This window comes from Phodopus roborovskii, unplaced genomic scaffold, assembly GCF_943737965.1.
Source record: "Phodopus roborovskii unplaced genomic scaffold, PHOROB, whole genome shotgun sequence".
NCBI lineage: Eukaryota > Metazoa > Chordata > Mammalia > Rodentia > Cricetidae > Phodopus > Phodopus roborovskii.
In genome coordinates this window covers 11,407,076-11,422,767 of record NW_026126515.1, presented here as the reverse complement: position 1 = coordinate 11,422,767, position 15,692 = coordinate 11,407,076, and the positions used below count along the sequence as shown (strand labels likewise).

General features: G+C 39.6%; 1 protein-coding gene across 3 annotated transcripts in view; it reads left to right on the top strand.

The window, feature by feature from the left end:
- The window catches only part of Cep128 (centrosomal protein 128), a 319,467-nt gene that overhangs the window by 43,494 nt on the left and 260,281 nt on the right, over positions 1-15,692 (top strand). For all 3 annotated transcript variants that reach the window (XM_051196144.1, XM_051196145.1, XM_051196146.1), the window contains one exon: positions 1,581-1,697. In XM_051196144.1, the coding sequence (XP_051052101.1) occupies positions 1,581-1,697 (117 nt within the window). The remainder of the gene's footprint in view (positions 1-1,580; positions 1,698-15,692) is intronic.

Genomic DNA, 15,692 nt, shown 5'->3' with positions numbered 1-15,692 from the left:
CGGGTTTACTGGGCTATAATTCATCATCAACTTATTCTACTCATATGTGTAATTTAGTGCTTTGTAATAAATTTACTCAGCTGTGCAAGTGGCCCATAGCATTACTATCACCTCAGCAAGGTCCCCCATGCAGTCTTAAAAAGATCTCTCTCTCCCTCCCCCTCACTCTGTGTGTGTGTGTGTGTGTGTGTGTGTGTGTGTGTGTGTGTGTATGTCTACAGCAAAGTGTGCATATAATGCAGTGGTTCTCAACCTTCCTAATTCTGTGATCCTTTAATAGATCCTTTAATACAGTTCCTCATGTTGTGGTGATTCCCAACCATAAAATTATTTTTGTTGCTACTTTGTAGCTATAATCTTGTACTGATATGAATTGTAATGTAAATATCTGTGTTTTCTGATGGTGTTAGGTGAACCCTGTGAAAGGGTCATTTGACCCCCCAAAGGGGTTGTGACACACAGATTGAGAATCATAGGTGTTTGTCATCCTTCTACCTTGTTTGAGGTAGGGTCTCTTGTTTAGTGCTGTGTCTGTCAGGTTAGCTGGCCCCTGAACTTCTGGAGACTCTCCTGGCCCCACATCATCTTGCTGTAGTAGATGTAGGATTACACATGCTTATTATTCTAGACCTAGGATCACACATGCCTGTCACTAGATCTATGATCATACATGTCTGTCACTCTAGACCTAGGATCACACATGTCTATCACGCTATCACTTCATGTGGGTTTTGGAGACCTTAGTTCAGGTTCTCATAGTTGCATGGCAAACACCTGTTAATGAGCCATCTCTCTAGCCTCGTGAGCCGACTGTTCTTGATTTTTCACGAAATACAGAACCATTGGAAAAATGTTTAATAATAGGACTTTATTCTTTTAAACGGATGTGAAATGTCTTCTGTTCCCCAGACATATACATTGCCAATGTAAATTATTTTATGGAGATATTACATACATAAAATCTGTTTGAATTTGCACAATATTTTACTAAGGAAGATCTTATGTCAGAGAAGAATTCTTTCATGTTTGTTTTTGAGTCCTAATTAAACATTTTTTCTGTTTGCCTTTAGTGTTTTTAGTAAATCACAGCTGAAAACCCTGGCAAGCTCATGAAAAGTACTTAGGATGCTGTATTGCACACTCACAGCAGGCCAGACTGTCACACTCATGGATAAAAAAGATAAAGAGAACAAAAGTGATAAGATAGTTGAATTGGGTGATAAAGATGATTGTTGGCATATTGGTATTTCACTTTGCATCACTAGAGGGTGCTCTTTTCTAGTTTGGGTATTTGAATGCTGAGCAATTACTACTGTGCTGTAGTTTGAAAATTTTGAACCTTCTTGGTGGGGTCTCTAGGATTCCTGTTGCTGGGATCTTGCTCTGGATATTTTGAAAACTGATGGTTGCTTTGTTTTGTAACTTTGAATGAACTTTTTGGCCAGGTGTCCTAAATGGTGTCATTGGAAAGGGTTCCATTAATAAGTCAACACTTCAGGCATAGTGTTTGGGACATTATGCGTTCTTGGTTTCATCTCCTGCTCACTTCCTAATGCCATTGTTTCTCTGTTCCTATTGAGGTTTCAGATCGAGTGGAGCGGCGACTTCAGGAAATAGAGAGAGAGATGCGCACAGAAAGAGAGCTGGTGGAAAGACGGCAGAATAAGTTGGGATGTATGTCCTTGAAGCTTCAGGAGGTTTGTGACAAGTACTTGGGATTTGGACTGTTATTTAGTCATAGCTAAAATGCTTATAATTCTTGGTTGGGATGTAGCTTAGTTGGCAGAGTACCACATTAGCTGTCTGTGGTGTTGCCCACCTGTAGTCCCTGCCCTTGGGAGGCGGGCTCGGGAGAATAACAAGTAGTCACAGTTCCAGAGGGTGCAGATGGCATTGTGTGTAATCCATCCCATACGAGAAGTCTAGCATCAGTTACAGTTCAGCATGCAGAACAAGGCATCCTATAGTTTGTGTACCCTTGTCAAGTTTTTTGTCTTTGTTCTGAAACTCTTCTTGGTTCCAATTTCCTCCATAGAAAATGGGAATAATAATTTCTACGTAATCACATGGGCGAGAGGATAAATGAGTTAGTACTGGTGAAACACTTCACACTGGAATGAGCTCAGCAGTGTAAATTAAAAGTGTAATTTATTATGGTTGTCCTGTGGGTATGGACCAGACACCAGGAAGACACCACACTATGGCTCATTTTGCAAATAAAGTTTTATTGGGTCCCAATAATTCCATCTCATTCCAATACCATCCTTGGGTACTTGTGTGACACAGTGGCAGATTTGAGTAGTTGTGACAGGACAGGACACAATGTGCTCAGACATTGGCAGTCTAGACTCTACTGAAGTTTGCCCATCTATGAATTTGTTTGTCATCAAACCAGTTCAAAGCCGAATGTTACTCTTTACATGTTGATTCCTTTTTATATTGAAAGTTTAGATTTATAATGTTAACAATTAGAATGAAGAATTATTTGTGTAATTGGGTCTCCCCAATATTCATGTTTTAGCAGCCCGACTTTATCAGTGTTTTATTTTGAAGTGGTTTCGAGAAAAGCTGCAGGTCTAACGTTGTCTTAGGGCCTTTGCGGCTGTGATGAAACCCCATGACCATAAACCACTTGAGGAGAAAAGGGTTTATTTCAGTTTGTTGTTCCTCATCACACTCCATCACTGAGGGACGGCAGGGCATGAACCTGGAGCTAGGAGCTGATGGACAGGTCGTGGAAAAGTATCACTTACTGTCTTGCTCCTCATGGTTAGCTTAGCTTGCTTTCTTATAGCACCTAGCACCACAAAACCAGGACTGGCACACCCCACAATAAGTTGGGCCCTCTTACATCATCAATTAAGAAAATGCACTACAGATTTTCCTACAGGTGAATCTTACAGAGGCATTTTTAAAATTGAGAGTCCTTCTCCCCCAGTAGCTCTTAATGTGTGTCAGTTTGACAAAAACCAGCCAGGACAAATGTAAATATATTTACGTTAAAGGACCTTTATAAGTAGTTTTTATTGTTTAGACCCAAGGGATGCTGCAAACACAATTTTCAGCAAATGGGAAATGGCATCTTTCTAGAGACAGGGTTAGACACTCTAATGCAGACTGAAGATGTTTCCTTCCTCTGGCAGCAGGGCTGATTCATTCCTGGCTCCCAAGTCATCATTCACAGGTACAGCCAAAACAGCAGGGTGTAAACCTCATAGAACAAAATGAGCTAGTCACCGCATGTGCGGCTCAGGCTTTGCAATTCAAATCACCTGTACTCAAAGGTACACTTGCAAACTTTTGTAAGGCATTCCCAGTCAGAAAGGGTCATTGCCATTGGTAAGTAGCAGCCATTTGCACCTGCATGTCATGTATGATACTCTGTAAGACTGCCATCAAGCCCCTGAAGCCAGCATTGAGCCTAGTGTGTGGCAGTATGCGTTCAAATAGCTTCCTTTCTGCTTCTAGAAGGCGGCTGACTTTTCTGGCTATGGTATTGAATACTTCGTTTTCTTTGGTAGCCGCTGGTTTACGATTGTCCCTCTTGAGCCCCATGCTCCCCTTCTTCCGGTTCTCCCACATCCGGGCTTGCTAACAGCCTTGCCCCTCTTGTCCATGCTCCCTCCTTAGTGTAAATATCTTGTATTTAGTTTACCCCATGTGTTTTCTTCTGTAATCACAGGACAGTGATTGCAGCAAGTTACTTAGCACCGTACAGTACTCTGGCTGAACTGTAGGCTCCATACAAGATTTGCTAGTCATGTTCTTCCTGGTGCAGAGTGAATATCAGGCCTCATAGTGTTTGTTGATTTCTGCAACTGTGTTTTAGCTTACATCTATAGTGATGCTGTAGGATGTTTTATAGGGCGCCTTTGATTTTGGGGCTTTTGGTTTCTTGACAGGGAACCCAGAAAACTAGTACTGTGTCCTTTTCAGAATACCACATCACAAGTCATGGGCTAGTGAGAACTGAGCACTTGACCGTGGGGTTGCCTGCCAGGCTGCAACACAACAGCACTGCTGCTATGAGGAGACTTGAAAAATACCCTGTTTTTCAAATCATATTTTACGCACTAATTTGATTTTCTGTGAAGCAATTATTACTGTAGGTGGTGCCAAAATAGTGAAACAGAGCAACACCCCTGTCCCTGAGTCCTTCTGTGTGTATGTGGTCCTGTGGCCAGGATTCTCTTTACCTGCCATCTGTCCGTTCTTTTCTGCCTCCTTCCCTCTCCCTATCTGTCCATCTTAGATAAGATTCTTGTTTCATTGCTTTGATTATATTTCTTCCCTGTCATTGGAAATTATCTTATTGAGGTTCCTTTTCAGTATTTAATATATCCATGAAGTATAAAAACAAGAAAAACAAAAGCAAAGAGTCAAAACAAATCAGGATTTTAAAATCTGTTTTGAAATACTGTTCCCTAAAAACTTCAAAAATATATATGGGTATAGATTGCCGACCTTTATCAGTTGTCAGCTTTTTTGAAATATTAGTAGACACTGCCAATTCAAACCAGGAAAAAACGATTCTACCCTGAAAGTGTAGTATAAGCCGAAAGCAAACATTTGCCTTGCTTAAAAAAAAAAAAAAGTTGTATTTTTTTCTCCATTTCTCAAAAGGAGGCATGCCCCTGTACTTGGTAATTACTCAGAGGATGCTTTGACAAATAATTAGATGGAGCACATGGGTAGCCCCCATCCCTGATTTAATCTTGATTTTTATACATTTCTTCTGAAAGCAAATTGCATCTGGTAAGCATAAGAATAGTACTGAAGTGACAATTGTTCTTTTTCGTAGGAGAAAATTAGAGAAAATTTCCGCACTTATTTTCTCCTCTTTGCAGAATGCACAAAATTACAAAGAAAGGGGAGAGGAAAATTGTTTCCTACCTGAGTTCTCGAGAAGCCAAAGCCTGGGTATGTGCACTGCGATTATCAATTGGCTCCGAGCTGGGGCTGAGCTGTAGTTTGGATTGCATCTCTGACAGTACAATAGAGGATCACTGTGATAAGACCCCTTTAATCTTGTATTTTGTCACTTTAATGTAAGCAGTGACCTATACGTTTTTAAAAGGTGCTCGTGGCTTATAAACAGAGCATTGGAAACTGGAAAAGATTAATTTGGGCTTTTTGCTGCTCCCAAGTTAAATGGCTTAGAGTGTTCCAGAAAGGTCATGTTTAAGGAGAACGCTTTGCTTTCTTTATCATATTCAAAAATGCTTATGGAAATTCCTATAGTAAATGGTAATAGGCACTGTGTGGGAGTTGAAGTCATAGGGTCTGGACTTTTTAGCTAGTACACTCCTTTACATTTTTAAAATGTATATTTCATACAGTGAAAAATTAAAATTCTTAAAAGTTATTGAGAAATTAGGAACACTTAAAAACATCCTAGGATGTTTACATAGCTTATGTAAATGTAGCAAAAACTTCATCTTATGTAGCAGGCAATCAGATATCAACATAGACAATGAGAAAAATAAAAAAAATATCAATATATGAATATCATTTATAAATACAAAAATCCTAGAGCTATGTAAGAGAATGAAAAGTGCTTGATTATAGAGAACAGGATTGCATTAAGCTGGCAGTGGGCATAAACCCCCTTTTTGATGATAATATTTAGTACTATTTTATGTATACACTGTGTACATACATGATTATGGCAGCCATGATGTCATACCACTAAGATCACCTTTGTGGGAGTGGAATTTACTGACCATCCAGAGCTGCTGTTCTCATTAACTTGTGAGGCTCAGTACTAGCCAGCTCTGGTCTGAAACACAAGTCCTTGAATGGGCAGTTTTGACACAGTACATCCTACTAGCCTGGTTGAAACCTGATCAGAATGGTGCTGAGTTCTGAGGCTCTTTATGCCCATGCCTTCCCTCTCTCCAGGGAAATTGAGTTCTCTCCCTGGTTGTTACCACCCTTCTCCTTTAAGTTACACAGAATCTCTTGTTATTAAAACAAACAAACAAACAAACAAAAAATCAAACCATTCATCCTAGGAGTTGGAGGTTGAAAGTGATTTTCAGCTGGAGCTCCAAGGGGCAGGCCTAACACACCATATGCTTTTGGTGGGTAGATGAAGTCTGGGGACTTTTGCCTCTTCCATGTAATGAAAAGCACTATAATGTTAGCCACTGGAATTTGGTGGAAGCAAAGTTAGTCTCCTTTTCTTGTTTAGAGTTGGTTCCTGCCTTCTTTCTGTTGCCACAAGATCTGGAATTTCCTTTTCTGTTTGAGCACAGCCACTCTGTGAATGGCAGGCTTTCTCACAGGAGTAAGGCTCTTTAGAGGCTTTGGATCCCTGTATCAGTATCTCAGGACAGTGTCCCTGGGATGGATTGTGGGTTGAAGTTTGTGAGGTCATCTCCATATATCCTTTTAGGTGTGAGTCACTTTTGTTTCTGATTGAAACATAAAGAAACAATAATGAGTTTATTTGGGCTTACGGTTTCAGAGGGGCGAGTCCATGATGTTAGGGAAGGCATGGCATCAGCTTCCTGAGCAAGAAGCTGAGAGACAGCTTCTAGTGCAAGCAGGGAGAAGAGCAAGCAAACTGGAAGTGAGGTGAGGCATTGAGGATACCAGTGCAGCTTGGGGGTAAAGGAGGCCTGGCTATAAACTGTTGAATCATTTCTGTTTTCCTTGCTAGTGAGTTTGAGCAGGTTTTGGTATATTTGTTGGCTGTGCATTTGTAGATCTCTTGCTTATTACTTTTACTCATGTACAATTATTGGGTTATTTGAGTTTCCTGAAAGTTGTTTTTTTTTTTTTTTTGAGAAAGAGTTATTTTCTGTCACTATTAGTTCTTAAGCATATTGTATGAGCACTTGGTTTTTCTCCTCTAATTTGAACACCATGTCTGTTATATATCAGTTTTCTACTACATCTGTCTGGTCCCTATATGTCTCACAATCTATCTGTTTGCCTATTGCTATTCTGGTATCATTCTGTCTTAATCATTATAGCTTTCATTATGATATTATAAATAATGAAAATGAAGATCATTATGTTCCATGAAAAACCCTGTTGGCATTTTGATCATAATTATACTAAATATGTAGACTAATTTGAATGGAAGGTCTTTTGTAATATTTTTCGATAATATTTTATAGAAGTTGTTAATTTGAGCATCCTATGCACCTTATAATCATTCTTTGGTGCCCTAGGATATTTCTTCTTAGTGGGAAAGAGATGCTTCCTTTCATTGCATCTGGCTGGTTATTTATAGTATATAGAAGAATAACTAGTTTGTAAGTGACTTTTTTTTATTAAACAGGCTTAGAGACATGATGTGCTGGTTTTTAATTACCCTTTTATTCCTTCCAACTCCAAAATTGGTCTCCTTCCATGGATAGAACCCAAGGGGCAATGTGGATTGTGACCTTATTCTTCTGTTGATGTTTCTGAAGTATCTCCTGGTGTGGTATCTGCTCCAAGGTTTGAGGCAACTACTGCTCACATAAACATTTTTTTTTCTTTATTTGACAAGAGAAACTTTTGTGTCTTCTGATTTCTTATTTTTGTTTTAAATCATGATTAATTATGACAGATGTAGCATCCTAGCTACTTATGGCATTTTTATTTGTTTGTTTTTAGTTTTGTTGGTGATCAATAGTTATTGAGTTTGACTTAATTGTTGAGAACTTTGTTAATGATATGCTCTATTTATGCATTCATTTTGCATATTATGCAAACAATTTGCTGTTTTTTTTTTAGCATTTTCAGATTTACATTATTACTGTGATCTATTCATAACATTTTCTTTGTGCTACCTTCTCCGATTTTAAGATGCAAGGTTATACTATACTTGCCACTCTGAACAGAACTGGTTCAAGAACCTCAACATAAGGTCAGGTGCACTGAGCCCGATGGAAGAGAGTGTGGGAAATAGTCTTGAACTCATTGGCACAGGAAAGACTTTCTGAACAGAACACTGTTCGTCCAGGCACTAAAATCAATAATCAGTAAATGGGAACTCATGAAACTGAAAAGCTTTTGCATGGCAAAGGACAACATTATTCAGACAAAGCAGCAGTCTATGGAATGGAAAAAGATTTTTACTAACTACACACCCTATAGAGGGCTAATATTTAAAGTATATAAAGAACTAAAAAATGGTGTATCAAGAAAACAACCCAGTTAAAAATAGGGCACAGCTCTAAACAGAATTCTTAAAAGAGAAAACTCAAGGGCTGAGAAACACTTAAAGAAATGTTCGGTATCCTTAGTCATCAGGGAAATGCAAATCAAAATTACTTTGAGATTTCATCTTACACCAGTCCTAAAGTCCAAGATCATTAAACAAATGACATTTCATGCTGGCAAGGTTATGGCATACACGGAATAGACATCATTGCTGATGTGAGTATAAACTCGTACAAGCACTAATCAGTGACTGTTCAGTAGGAAGCTGGGAATAGGGCTTACTTTGGGATCCAGCTATACCACTCTTTGGGCATATGCTGAAAGGGTGTTTCCTCTTTCTACAGAGACACTTGCTCAGCCTTGTTCCTGGCTGTTCTTTTCATAATAGCCAGAAATTTCAAACAGACTAGATGTCAGTCAGTGAGTGAATGGCTAAAGAAAATGTACCTTTACACAGTGGTATATTTCTCAGGTATATGGATGGAGCTAGAAAAAAATCATCCTGAGTGAGGTGACCCAGACCTAAAAAGATAAATATGGTACATGTTTGCTTATATATGGGTTTTAGTTGTAAATTCTTCAATGACAGTCTATATAGCCACAGAGGTTAGGCATAGAGTAAGTGACCAAAGGTAGGTATGAATTTCCCTAGGATGAGGAAATAGAAGAGTGATGCATGGACAGGGGTTGGGGGTGTGGGTGATGGGGCTGGAATGGAGAATCAAACAGGGAGGGGGAAGGAAGAGGGGATGCAACAGCTAAAACCAAGTTCTGTTTGAGGGGTTGCATGGAAAACTAATTATAGTACAAGCTTCATATATATATATATATATATATATGTATGTATGTATATGAAATCACCAACAGCAGAAGAGATGGTGCCCCAAACTATAGTACAAGCTTCATATATATATGAAATCTAAATGGAATCACCAACAGCAGAAGAGATGGTGCCCCAACTAGACATCTCTCATCACCAAATGAAGCATCTATAGCTGAGATTGTGTTACATCTAATTGAGTTGTTGGCCAAAGGGGCCTCATGGAAATCCTCGAACAATCAGGCTATTGTTCTCCACAAACTGATGGTAAGGCTCAGTTGGTGAAGACAATACCTGTATAACTCACTGAACTCTGAGAAGTTGAGCTGGTGCCTGCCTAGAGCCCTCACCCCTACTAACTAGTGTTTATAATACTGGGAAGTACTCTGAACTCTGAAAAGAGGAAGGTAAACGTCAACCCAGCTACACAACCTTCCATCTACAGTGGTGACCTGCCTGCAAGATATGCTGGTGCAATTGTGGCACAAAGCTTGCGAGAGTAACCACAGTGTGATTAGAAAGGCTCACTCTATGAGGTGGAACTCATATCCAACACTGCTCAGATGGTGAAGAACCTGAGACTAGATAGGCCAGGGACCTAGGGAAAACCAAGTACTACTGTTCTACTAAAGGAATGTAGCAACAAAATTACTGCTAATGACATTCTACTAGACTTAGAGATCAGTATCTTGCTTAGCCATCATCAGAGAAACTTCCTCCTGCAGTAGATGGGAAAAAGTAGAGCTGGCAACTCAGTCCTACATGGTATGTCTTCATCAAATCCCTCCCCTCAGGGTTCAGGCAACTCTGCAGAAGAGGATGTAGAATGATTTGAAGTGCCAGAAGAGATGGAGGACACCAAGAAAACAAGACCTTGTAGACCAAACAGGACTGATGCACATATGAACTCAGAGACACTGGGGCAGCATGCACAGGGCTTGCACTGGTATAAGCCAAATGGGGTCCCAGAGTTGAGAAGGGAAGTGGATACAAGCCCCCCTCCTTAACTGCAGTTTGAATATAATTGTCTCCATAAGCTCACAGGGAGTGGCATTGTTAGGTGTGGTTTTGTTGGAGTAGGCATGGCTTTCTTGGAGGAAGTGTGTCACTGTGGAGGTAGGCTTTGAGGTCTCATATATGCTCAAGCCTTACCCAGTGTCTCAGTTCTTTGCCTTTGAACCAAGATGTAGAATTCTCAGCTCGTTCTCCAGCACCTTGTTTGTCTGCCTGTTGCCACATTCATCATGGTGAGAATGAACTAAACCTCTAACTGTAAGCCACTCCAATGAAATGGTTTCCTGTATAAGAGTTGCCGTGGTCATGGTGTCTCTTCACAGCAACAGAAACCCTAAGACACTAACTTAGCAGCTCTCTACAAATGATAACTGCTTGCAAAAGATAAACTAGTTTTGTCCAATGGCATGTTACTGGGTATCTAAACCATGCTTCAGGGCAGACTCTGTGCCCAAAAGTAGATAGCCAACCCAAAACAAACTCAACTTCTGGAGTTTCTTTGGCTCATACTGCTTTGTCATGGCCTTTTCTTTTTCTTTTACCTTACAGGTATTTTGTGTATATATATTTTGGTTTCCAGTTTTGTGTTTTTATGGGATTTCTCGTTGCATCTGTATGTGTTTCTTGGGCTTTTTGTTCTATTGTTTTTTTACTTTTTTTTTTTTTTTTTTTTAAATTTAGCCTGTTTTCTAAGGAGAGAAAGAAAAAACAGTGTGGCTATAGGTAGAAGGGGACTTGGGGAGGACCTGGGAGGAGAATTAGGGGGAAAACCATAATCAGAATCTATCTACAAAAAAAAAAAAAAAAAAAAAAAAAAGGAAGCAAGGTTGCACTGGTCTTGAGAAGTGAGTTTTATAGGCTTCATCTTTACATTTCCTGGCTCAATTTGTTTAAGAGGAAGAGCCATTTCTTTAATGTTTGTTAGAACTGGAAGATCAAGTCATTTGTTCTCGCCGTTGTTTTGATAGCGGCATACTTGGTGTACAGGACTCACTGATTTATAAAGCATTGACAGTCCTTAGTATTATTGCATATGCCTTTTCCCTTTTCATGCGCTCTGCTCGAAATACGAGCATGTTCATTGGTTTTCTTTTGGAGCAAGTTTGTCTAATGTTTCAATATCTGCTCTATGACTTTTTTATTTTAAAAAGATTATTCCTTTTTATTTTTCAGACTTGCACATTAAACACTTCTTTTAAAAAGTCAATACTTTTATAAGTTTATCATTTAATTAGCATTTAATTAGGGTACTTTCTAAATCCATTACAGTGGCTATTACGATTCCTATGTGTCTTTTTGGAATTTTCAGGAGCTTTTCATAATTTTTTCTCCCTCTGAAGTAATTGTTTTCCTTTAGTCCTGACTGTCCTGGCACTCACTTTGTAGACCAGGCGGGCCTTGAATTCACGGAGTTCTGCCTGCCTCTGCTTCCTGAGTGTTGGAATTAAAGGCTTGTGCCACCACCGCCCAGCTATAGTTTTTTTAAACTTAAAATTTTTTTTTTGATTCTTTTAAAATTTATTGACACTTCCATTTTGACCTTGTTCCATGGTGTTTTGGTATCATGATTCAGGACTCCAGAATGAAACCATCCCCTGACTTTCTGCCTTCCTTGCATTCAGCATTTTATGTATAAATCTGTAGGAGCCTCAGATACATTTGTAAATTCTGTAGGTCTCATTTGTCAGATTTGTTCTGTTCTTCTGTATTCCTGTTTAATGCCTGCTCAATTCTCCATGATTTTTTTTTTTTTTTGTCAGTTTTGATTTTTCTAATTGGCATCTGTGGTTACTTGAATATTTTATTCTCCTGGTCAGTTGTTTTAAAAAACTTGCTTAGTGGTGGGTTATATTATTATTATTGTTGTTGTTGTTGTTTTTAGACAGGGTCTCACTATATAGCCCTGGCTGGTCTGGAACTTGCTGTGTAGAATTCACAGAATCTGCCTCCTGAGTGATCGCTGGGCTAGTATGGCCACTATGCTTGGCTTAAAGTGAGCATGATGCTAGCACAGTAATTTCCCCTCTATTTTAGTTCTTCTGCTCTCATAAGTACTTTATCACTGGACTTAAACAAAGCAACCTTGTTAGGTAAGTTTAGCCTTATCAATCAATATGTTGGGAATGTTATCATCTACCCCCTTTTTCTTCTGTTACCATTTTCTATTGGATTGTTTTATACTTTGTGTTGACTTTGCAGTTTCATATTATGTGTCCATTTTTAATGGATATTGTACGTGTGTGTGTGTGTGTGTGTGTGTGTATGTGCATATAGGTAAAGCTGCACATGTAAGTGTGTGTGATTAGGGCAGGAGGTGGGAAGACTTTGATTCATTTTATTTTCTTCTACAAATGTTAGCATTAAGAACCACCCACTTCCCCCCCCCAAAAAAATCCACTTCCATTACTATTACAATAAAAGTAATCGTTTAGAAAAATCCCTCACAGGTCACAACTATGTGACAAGCTGGCAAACTCTAGCCTAAGGACCAAATCTGGCCTGCTGCCTGTCTTTATGCAGCTTAACATCAAACAATGGGTTTTTACATTTATAAGTGGCTGAAAGGAATCAGAAGGAACTGTATCTTGTAGGGAGAAATTCAGATTTTGGTGTCCACACCTACCCTGAGCTACTAAACTGGTCACGACTGTTTCTCTGCTAAGGCAGGGCTGATCGCTGTGACAAAGACACACGGACAAAAGGCTAAAACATCTACCTCTCAGTTCTTCACAGATGCTGCCGACTTCACAACTATTCTCACCGTGAGGCTCCCAAGCCAGCATCAGTCACATGGGAAAAGAGACTGGGGGTGGGGGCTCCTCCAGGGAATGAGAGGAGAGGCCCTAGAGTCGCTCTACCATGAAAACTGATGGAGGAGTGTACATGGATGCAGAGGTCAACCTCAGGTGTCATCAGCCACTATCCAACTTAAGTTTTTTTTCTTTTTCTTTTTTCTTTTTGGTTTTTTTGAGATAGGCTTTCTCTGTGGTTTTAGAAGCTGTCCTGGAACTAGCTCTTGTAGATCAGGCTGGTCTCGAACTCACAGAGATCTGCCTGCCTCTGCCTCCCGAGTGCTGGGATTAAAGGCGTGCGCTTATACCGCCAGGCCACCATGGGTTTTTCGACAGGATCTCTTTCACTCAGAGCTCACCTGATCAGGAGACTTGTCAGTTAGCAAGCCCCAGGAATCCTCTCCTATGGGCGCCTGCCCTGCAGTTATACGCCTGTGCTGTTGATCTCAGTTTTCTTCTGAGTGGCGTAGGGATTGGATTTATGTCCTTATGGTGTATGAGCACTCAACTGACTGAGCCATTTCTCCAGCCTCATTCTAAAAATGTAAGCACACATACTGACATACAGTGTTCTGCAAAGCTGTCCTAACCAGAGTGGTTTCTTCTGTTTTATTAGAACCTTTTTTTTAAAAATCCCAGTTCATCTTAACATACTTTATTGCCACCATCAGATAGGACTTTCTACCCTCCTCTCTCTCTAACTTGGTCCTCCATTGTCACACTGTTGAGTATCAGCACATAAAAATTTCTACAGTATACAGACTGTAATTGCTGTTCTTTTACTTCTGTGGCCATCCATATATCTTCTTCCCTAGAATGTCATCTCCTTTGCAGGATCTAGGCTGCTCCTGTCCACCCTTGTCCTGGGCAGACAGTCCCAGGACAACCGTGCAGTAGGCTGTTATTCTGCCAACAGTTACTGAGCAGATGAGAGGAATATTCAGATGGAAAGATCCTTGCTGCCTATGACACTTTTGGTCTCCATGGAAAGCTTTTCCCAGAGAATGAATTCTACTTCAATGGATATTTGACAGATGATTCAAATGGCAGAACTAGAATCCTACAAGTGTACTTAAACACAATTTAGTGTGATATGAAGAACATATTCACATAGAAGGCTGATGGGCCTGACATTATGTTGAAAACTTAAAGATACCTGTCTGATGTCCCATGCTATCACAAGAATCACTTGCCATTTTAGTATATAACACTGTTAGAAAGCTTAGAATAGAGCTACCCTGATACATGGATTATAAAAGTAAGATCTCTTTGACATACTATTTCTAGAAGACCATTCAGTTCTGAGATTGTAGGCAATAACATAGAATTGTGTCTTCTATAGTCCAACAGCAGATCCCAAGTGACTTCCATTTTGGAACATTGTCCAAATAATGGACAGAAAACAGTTTTAAAATATGGTGAAGCTGATCTGGAACTCCCCATCTTGCCTCAACCTCTTAAGTGCTGGGGTTGTAGGTATGTGCCTTCCATGCTGGGCTTCAGAATAAAACTTAAGGAATGTTAGATACAGTTCTTTTCCTTAGTGGTTTGTTTTTCCCTGAATGTTTCAATTAAGAATTTTTATGTAGTTTGCATTCAGTGTTACGGATTTAGTTGCTTGCTGTATTTTTTGACCACTAGTCGTCAGTGTTGAACCATCAATGATGAACCAGTAGGCATTGTTTCTTCCAGTGCTAAGGCTATTTAAGATGGATTCCCTACAGAATATATAACCCAGCTCCTAGCGTTTCTAGAGACTGTCCTTGGCATAGTTTATCAACTGAAAGAAGTATACTTATTTGCAGTTTTAAAATTTAGATTTGAAACTACATTGCTTCACATTGTTGAAAAACTGAGTGACACCTAGTGTTTTGAGTATGGACACCTGCTGTGTGTAGCCTAGAGCTGACTTGTAACTCCTGCTTTTATACTCTGCATCCAGGCTTTCCTGCCTGCTTCATCCCTCCTTCCTTCCTGTTCTCTAGGAGTTGGCCTGTTTAGATACAGAAAAGCAGAGGGCATTGTTTGAGAATTAATTTCATATATTCCTCATTCCTTTCCACTTTTTATGATTCTGAGCAAGGATCTTAGAAACACTTCTTCTTTTTTTAAATTTTTATCTTATAGGAACCTTTTCTTGATGTTATTTTTTTCTCTCAATGACCCCTTTGCCCCTTGTTATCCATTTACCTCCAGTGGAATAATTAGTACTGTTAAGTTTTCCTTAAGCTAATCTTGATTTTCCTTGATAAGCAGGCATGATTTATAGTTTACTACATTTAATTAATTTGTCCTATTTAGATTTCTGAATTCTTTTTTTTTTTTTCACATACTAAAATAGGTGCTAATTATTGCTCAAGAAGGGAGGAACAGCTTATTTCTAAAACTCACGTGTCCTTTGCTTTTGAGCTGTGTTCAGAGCTGTCAGGCTCTTTACTTAATTGATGGACTAGGCTGGTAGGAAGAAGACAGTCCTAGAGTGGTCACCGGAGAATGAGGTTTCTGCCTTATTCTCACTGGCCACCATCTGCTCCGATAGCGATTGAGTCACACTGATGTGGCTCACAGCCACAGTATTCACAGACCGTGGTTTGCATCTCTGCTCTCATGTTCTTGCCTCTCTGACCTATGAACTCACAGACGGTATTCGATCTTAGCCTTTTGCATTTTTCATCCAAAGAAATAGATCACTTGTCTTCCAAAAATGATGGCTATTCTCCCGATGACAAATAATTGTCCTCTTAGGTGTTGAGAACTCCGTTTTTCTGTTGTCTTTGTCATCTGCCTGTCCCTTGTTCTTCACACCTTGTCAACTCTGATTTAAAAATATTTGTGAAAACTGACTCTTTATCTGCTTTGCAATTCCTACAGCCTGCTGTCTCTGCTGCTGTCTTCCTCTACTTATG